Below are 7,920 nucleotides of genomic sequence, written 5' to 3'. Positions count from 1 at the left end.
ACTGGGGAGCTGCGAATCCTTTTTTATTGTAGGCTATGACACAACTAACCTGTATATTCTCACATCCAATCTCCTCCCCGTCAAAACTAAATTACTGAGGACAATACACATCCGCAAACGAACCGATCCGGTTTCCCTGGCTGAGCAGTTTAGTGTGGGCAGGTCTTACGGGAGGCGAGTGCAGTTAGGGGCGACCAGGCTGGGGGGCAGTTGGGAGCGACCAGGCCAGCAGGGGGTTCAGTTAGGGGCAATCCGGTCAGTAGACAAAGGTGGTTAGGGGTGATCAGGCTGGCAGGGGGCCATCAGGCAGGCAGGCAGATGAGCATTTAAGAGCCAGCAGTTCCAGACATCCCCCGAGCGGTCTGGGATTGGAGAGGGTGCAGGCTGGACTGAGGGGACCCCCCTCCCCATGCACGAATTTCGTACACCAGGCCTCTAGTATTTTCTAAGACAAGGGAACTGGAAGTAGCCAAAAAAGTCTATATTTACAAAATAAAGAAGAAGAAAGAAAGCCCAGAAGGAATAGGAGGACAATGAGGGAGGAGGGTCTCAGGAGTCACTGTAGTAAGCAATTTGAAAGGGAATATTGACCAATCAGAAGGGATATCAGGACACAGGAACTGCAGCCTTTATGAACCATGGAAACAGGAAGTCAATGCGACCCTTTCCCCCTTGCCAAGTGGGAGACCATTCTGTGGGACTCTTTTCCTCTCCCCATGTGGGAATCTGTACTTGTTCTTCAATAAATCTCCACCTTTGCTATAAAAAATTATTTGAGCAACACAATCAAGCTGTGCATATTAGGGAGGAAGAAAAACTGTATGAAACAGAGAGTGTACATTCTTTTCAAACACACATGAAGCATTTATAGAAATTGACTCTATTAGACAAGTAAAAAAAAACTTAAAATTTTATGCAAGCCACATTCTGTGACCAAATAAATTTACAAATGAACAACAGAAAGCATCAAATGTCATTATATTTACAAATACACATTTGTAAATAATTCTAGAAGTAAAAAGGAAAAGAAATGAAAATGATAAACTATTGAATGCTAAATTACATCAATCAAAACTCATTAAAATAGACATGGTGATACTCTTAATTTATCACAAAATTAGGGATACTAAAAATAAATGAACTAAGTTGAAAAATAAAAAGGAATGCAAGGACAAACAAAATAAAAGGAAAAATTTGATAAAGGTAAAAATAAAATGAACAATATAAAGGCAAGAGGAGGCACAAAAATAAAATCAGTAAAGAAAAATGATTATTGCCATAAATATAATTAAATTTTTATTACAAGATAAATATAAAGCTATATCAATTTATTTGAAATTCTAGATGAAATAGACATTCCTTAATAAGTAGAAAACATAAATTAGCAAAATTGTCCTGAGAAAGTATATTTCTAAATCTAAGTACAGATAAATTATCATAGAAGATTTTGAAGTGTTAAAGATCTTTATTGAAAAGTATTGGTTTTATAGATTTTTTTCAATGAATTCTACCAAGCTGTTGAGCATATAATTCTCATATTTTAAAAACTATTTCAGAACATTTTTAAATAAAGAAAACTCAAGTGAATAGCATTGATACCAAAGAACCAAGGAGATGACACTAGAAATAACTATAAGTCATTAACGAACACAGAAAAATAATCCTAAATAAAATATTATCAAATTAATCCAACCTAAGATTGCAAGGATGGTTCAACATTGCTGTAGTTGACTACACTGACAGATTAAAAGAAAATAGGCCAATAGATCCAGAGAAATCATTCAATAAAATTTAATATCCGTTGATTGTTAAAAGGAAAAAAAAGTCTTAAAAGGTAGCTACTTTAACTTGATGAAACTGTGTACTTCATACAGGAAGTACAGGACTCTTCATGACATGTCATACTTTGTGGTGAAACATCAGGAACATCTTCATCAAGCAAAAAAAATAAGATAAAAATACTCATAGCCACTAATACTGTTTGTTCTTATACTGGTGATCGTAGCCAATGCACTAAGTCTGGAAGAAAAAAAGGTATAAGGATAGAACAGGAAAAACACACCAAATATTGGTTATCCACAAACCCAGAAAGTCTGAAATAATCAAATGACAAATTACCAGGACTTAGAATGTTTGCAAGGTGGCCAGAAGTGAGTTGCATACTTAAATAATTTGCTTTTTCTATACCAGCAATAAAAAATCTATACTAATAAAAGACAATGATGCTAATTGCCCCTACCTTCGCTACACCCACCAGCCAATCAGAAGAGTATGAAAATTAACCCAACAAAGATGGCTGTTAATTTGCATACACAGGCGCCCAGCGAGGACTGAAGACAGTGTAGAAAGAAGCCAAGCAGTGCAGAAGGGAGCCATCGCAGAGAAGGGAACGGATCGGAGGTAGCAGAGATCAAAGTGGAATGAGGCAGCGGACATGGGAGGGAGCAAAGTGGCGGGAGAAGGGAGGGAGCGAGGTGGCGAAGACGGGAGAGAGGCAAAGCAGAGGACACGGGAGGGAGCCAAGGCGGCCGGGAAGGGGGGGAGCTGAGGCCATGGGAAGGGAGGGAGCCGAGGCAGCGGAGACAGGGGGAAGGCAAGACAGGGGGAAGCCGAGGGCGAAAGCGGAGAAAGGAGGGAGGCAGCAGGTGGGCTTCGCTCCCTTCTCTGCTTCGCTCTGGTCTCAGGAAGCCCTATTCTTGCAGGAATCTTCCTGCAACGGGCCTCTAGTTAAACATATAACAGAAAAATTCTAGTTAAAAATAGTAATAGCAGTAAAATTCACAATAGTAATTAACTCATGAATAAACCCAACAAAAGATATGTAATAACTCTGCAGAATTTTTTTTATATTTTATTGATTTTTTTACAGAGAGGAAGGGAGAGGAATAGAGAGTTGGAAACATCAATGAGAGAGAGAGAGAGACATCGATCAGCTGCCTCCTGCACACCCCCTACTGGGTATGTGCCCGCAACCAAGGTACATGCCCTTGACCAGAATCAAACCTGGGACCCTTGAGTCTGCAGGCCGACGCTCTATCCACTGAGCCAAACCGGTTAGGGCCAGAATTTTTTAAAAGTATATTTTTATTGATGTCAGAGAGGGAGGGAGAGATAGAAACATCAATGATGAGAGAATCATTGATTGGCTGCCTCCTGCACTCTCCCTACTGGGGATCAAGGCTGCAACCCGGGCATGTGCCCTTGATCAGAATTGAAACTGGGACCCTTCAGTCTATAGCCCTAAGCGCTATCCACTGAGTCAAACAGGCTAGAACATCTCTGCAGAATTTTGTAAAATATTATTAAATAATATAAAATTAATAAATGAATGGAGAGATATACTTTATTATTATTTAATGTGAGAACTCTATATTATAAACAGGCGATTCTACCAAAATTTAATATTTAAATTCAAATTAATCTAATTCAAAATCCCGATGCTTTTTTACAATGAAACTAACAAGCTGATTGTAAAATTTATTTAGAAGAATAAATTTGTAAGTGTAATGAAGAATGTTTTTAAAAAGAACAAAAATGGGTATATCTTCCTTACCAGTTCTGAAATCATTGTAAAGCTATACTAATGAAAAAGTGTGTCAGTGGTGTAGGAATAGGTAGTAGAACAGAAGAATGTCCAGAAACAGACATATGGAAACTTTGATATGCCTATTTTTCTCTTGCTAAAAGCTTTCTAGTATTTCTGAATTAAACGATCACAGTATCAAAGAAGAGTGGGTAGAAAGTTATTAGTATATTTCCAAATGTAATAAAGCTACTTTAAATTATTCTTTCTTACACACAAAATAGTACTTATGGTATTTGAAACTTTTCATCCTTTCTCCAGATATTCTCCTAGAAAATAGTAAGAACATAACAGGCATTACACATTAAATGATATCTTATTATTATTTAATGTCTCATTGAGAACTGAAGTAATATCCCTAAAATAAGATAATTTTGATCATTTAAATGTTTTTTATCCCCCTCCCCCCATAATGTCTCACAAAACAGCAGACTATACCTCTGAAGACAGGAGGCAAAATAATGCTAACTCTGTGAATTGTTTCTTCTCCTGCAACTCTAATTTTTTATTTTTTTAATCTTAGGGACTGCAGTTATGGGTCCTCCTGGTCTCCCTGGTTTTCCTGGAGAAAGGGGACAGAAAGGTGATGAAGGTCCACCTGGAATTTCCATTCCTGGACCCCCTGGACTTGATGGACAGCCTGGGGCTCCTGGCCTTCCAGGGCCTCCTGGCCCTCCAGGTCCTCACATCCCTCCTAGTAAGCTATTCTTTTCTCCTAAGCTCTATTGTTGTATTTTGTTTTCATTTATAAGTAAATCTGGCTGAAATTCGGCATCATTCTTTGTGTTTCTGTTATCTATGTGATTCTACATCAACTACTTTTGATTTTTAGTGATTCTTTGATGTTTAAATTTGCTCTTCAAATTCTCACCAATATAATATCTTCCCTTTGCTTACAGGTAGTGGTATTACTGCAGAGAGTAACTAAAAAGAGGTCTTTTTCTCTAGCCTGTCAGGCTTCCTTTTTGTTTAATCTTCTGGATATTTCACAACAATTAATTTGCCGTCCTTTCTTTATTTTATCTCAGGTGGTGAGATGTGTGAAGCAGGCCCCCCAGGACCCCCAGGATCTCCAGGTGATAGAGGACTCCAAGGAGAACAAGGAGTGAAAGGTTTGATCCCCATAATTATTCCTCCATTCTTTCAAATCATCAGCAAAATCCCCTATATCCTCCACCCTACCTCAGCCATTCACTCCCATGGACATACCTAAGACCATTTTATTTCCAATAGTACACACTTCCATAACCTTGATTTCATTAGTTCCATTTTCTGACCACTGTCTCTATCTTTTTAGCTTACTAACTAATAAAGTGACTTCAACATTACTTTAACCTCAATGAGACCAACTTTGACTATCACTCAACGTTTTGGTGTTTTTTTCTTCCCTTTTAACCTACCTTAAATTCCATGATCAATTCATTGTAATAAATTTCATATATAAACCCTTGACTCCTTTATCCTTCACTCACTTCATTGTACTTGGGACAAAAACAGCCCTGGGGAGTCCAAATTACCACCTCTTATAAGTCTGCATCTTCTCATCTTAAGATTCTGACTTTGCTCCCTCCTTCACTGACTATTTGAAGCAATAACAATAGAACTTACTCAGATTGCTATGACATTTACCCACCTACTTGCATCTGTGCCCATATATTCTGCCTTCCTGCCTATTATTGTCAATACTCTTATTCAAAGCCACAACTATCTTCTCCCTATATTTTGTGCCTTGCTTTTTACTTGTATCTTTTCTTGAACAGAAGTTATTAATTAAAAGAATTCCTATTATTAATGTCATTTTTCATTGTTAGTACTGTTTATGTCCTGTTTATAATATTTCTTAACCCAAAGGACCTGATAATCTTTTCTATATTTTTTCCTAGAATTCTTACCAGCTTGCCTTTGTGTTTTGAGTTTTGATCTTTGGTCTATCTTCAATTTATTTTGGGGGGAGGGAAGGGAGAAAGGGAGAGAGAGAGAGAGAGAGAGAGAGAGAGAGAGAGAGAGAGAGAGAAAGGAAGGAAGGAAGGAAGGAAGGAAGGAAGGAAGGAAGGAAGGAAGAAAGAAAAGAAAGAAAGAAAGAAAGAAAGAAAGAAAGAAAGAAAGAAAGAAAGAAAGAAAGAAAGAAAGAAAGAAAGAAAGAAAGATGTTGATATAAAAGTGAAAAAGAAAGAAAGAGAAAGAAAGAAAGAAAGAAAGAAAGAAAGAAAGAGAAAGAAAGAAAGAAAGAAAGAAAGAAAGAAAGAGAAAGAAAGAAAGAAAGAAAGAAAGAAAGAAAGAGAAAGAAAGAAAGAAAGAAAGAAAGAAAGAAAGAAAGAAAGAGAAAGAAAGAAAGAAAGAAAGAGAAAGAAAGAAAGAAAGAAAGAGAAAGAAAGAAAGAAAGAAAGAAAGAGAAAGAAAGAAAGAAAGAAAGAAAGAAAGAGAAAGAAAGAAAGAAAGAAAGAAAGAAAGGAAAGAAAGAAAGAAAGAAAGAAAGAAAGAAAGAAAGAAAGAAAGAAAGAAAGAAAGAAAGAAAGATAGATGTTGATACAAAAGTGAAACATTGATTAGCTGCCTTCTTTACACCCCCTACTGGGGCTTGAGCCCACAACCCTGGCAGGTGCCCAGACCAGGAATGGAATCTGTGACCTGTTGCCGCTTGGAATGATGTTCAACCAACTGAGCCACACCAGCCAAGGCTGTCTTAAATTAAATTTTTGTGTATAGTTTGAAGCAAGGAATCAAAGTTCATTTTTTCTCATATGTATATTTAATTTATTCAATACCATTGTACGAAATAGCATCATTTTCCTGCATTAGCAATTTTGTTGTAAATCTTACGACTATTTATGTATGAGTCTGTTTCTGACCTCTTTATTTTGTACCATTGTTCTACTTTTTCTCCTTACACCAATTCCAAACTAAATTATTATAGCTTTATCTTGGCTTACTTTGCATTTTCATATGCATTTTAGAATTATCTACCCAACTTTTAATTTTGGAATACTCCAGACTTCAAGCCCTGTTCCTCTTCTCTTTTAAGCTTATTCATTGAGTCTCAAGATGTTTTTAAAAATACATTTTATTGATTTTTTACAGAGAGGAAGGGAGAGGGATAGAGAGTTAGAAACATCGATCCGCTGCCTCCTGCACACCCCCCACCTGGGATGTGCCCGCGACCGGAATCAAACCTGGGACCCTTCAGTCTGCAGGCCAATGCTCTATCCACTGAGCCAAACTGCTTAGGGTTAAATCTCAAGATTTTATATACTATCTACTTGCCAATGTCTTCTACATTTATGTTTTCTGTCCAGATACAAGTCTTTTCCTCTAGATTAGTATATCTGTCTACTTAACATTTTAAACTTCACATCCTGATTAAATTGAAGTCTTACCTCTACCACTTCCCCATAATTTTGCCAGTAATCTATTTTCCTTCTTATTAAAAGCAGGTCACTCTAGCTTGGGCTAAAAACCTTGACATCACCCTTGATTCCCCTCTCCTTTTGGATCTGTATGTGATACATTATAAAATCGCATTGGTTTTACTGTAAAATCTGTTCAGAATCAAACCAATTCTCATCATCTTCATTTCTGTCACTCTGGGATGAGTTGCCATTTCTCCTAGATCACTGCAGCAGTAGCCACTTAAATGGTTACCCGGTTTCTACCCCGGCCAAAATCCTTCATTTAAACCTTAAGGTATATCATGCTGCTTTTCTGTTTAAATTCTTCTACTAGATTCTCATTTCACTCATAGTTAAAGCCACAGTATTATGGTGCTTGTGTGATGTTTTATGATATGCTACTCATTATAAACTGTTAACCTTCTGACCCGGTTCTCCTATCTCACTCTACTCCAGAAATCTGGTCTCATTAATGTTTCCTAGAATACTCTATAGTTATTGTGCATGTACCACATCCTTTAACTTTTTTATTATGTATCATCTTCTCACTAAGGTCTATCCTGACCGCCCTATGTAAAATTGAATCCTGTGAACCATCCTTAGATGTCCAATCCCATTTATCCAGCTCTACATTTTTCTATAAACATTATTATATATATATATATATATATATATATATATATATATATATATATAATTTAATAATTTGTCACCATTATTTATTATCCCTTTCCATTAGTAGATTGTGAGCAGCATGGAGACATGGATTTTTCTCTGATCTGTTTACCAATGTATCACAAACACCAACAGTGCTCAGCACACAGTAGACACTCAGTAAATATGTATCAAATAAATCTATTCTAGATATAGGCTTCTCTAACTACACTGTTAGGTAGCAATATTGTTCCTTAGTGCTAACTTCTTTAGAACCTATCTAAAGAAGGTAGATGA

At 36.8% G+C, this 7,920-nt stretch overlaps 1 protein-coding gene across 2 annotated transcripts in view; it reads left to right on the top strand.

Annotated features, from left to right (window-relative positions):
• COL4A5 (collagen type IV alpha 5 chain) overlaps window positions 1-7,920 on the top strand; it is a 300,168-nt gene that overhangs the window by 187,951 nt on the left and 104,297 nt on the right. For both annotated transcript variants that reach the window (XM_006082247.2, XM_006082246.2), the window contains exons 20-21: window positions 4,107-4,280; window positions 4,612-4,695. In XM_006082247.2, coding sequence (XP_006082309.1) covers window positions 4,107-4,280; window positions 4,612-4,695 — 258 coding nt within the window. The remainder of the gene's footprint in view (window positions 1-4,106; window positions 4,281-4,611; window positions 4,696-7,920) is intronic.

Source organism: Myotis lucifugus, unplaced genomic scaffold, assembly GCF_000147115.1.
Source record: "Myotis lucifugus unplaced genomic scaffold, Myoluc2.0 scaffold_2, whole genome shotgun sequence".
Lineage (NCBI taxonomy): Eukaryota > Metazoa > Chordata > Mammalia > Chiroptera > Vespertilionidae > Myotis > Myotis lucifugus.
The sequence above is the reverse complement of the archived record's forward strand: the minus strand, read 5'-3'. Positions and strand labels throughout refer to the sequence as shown.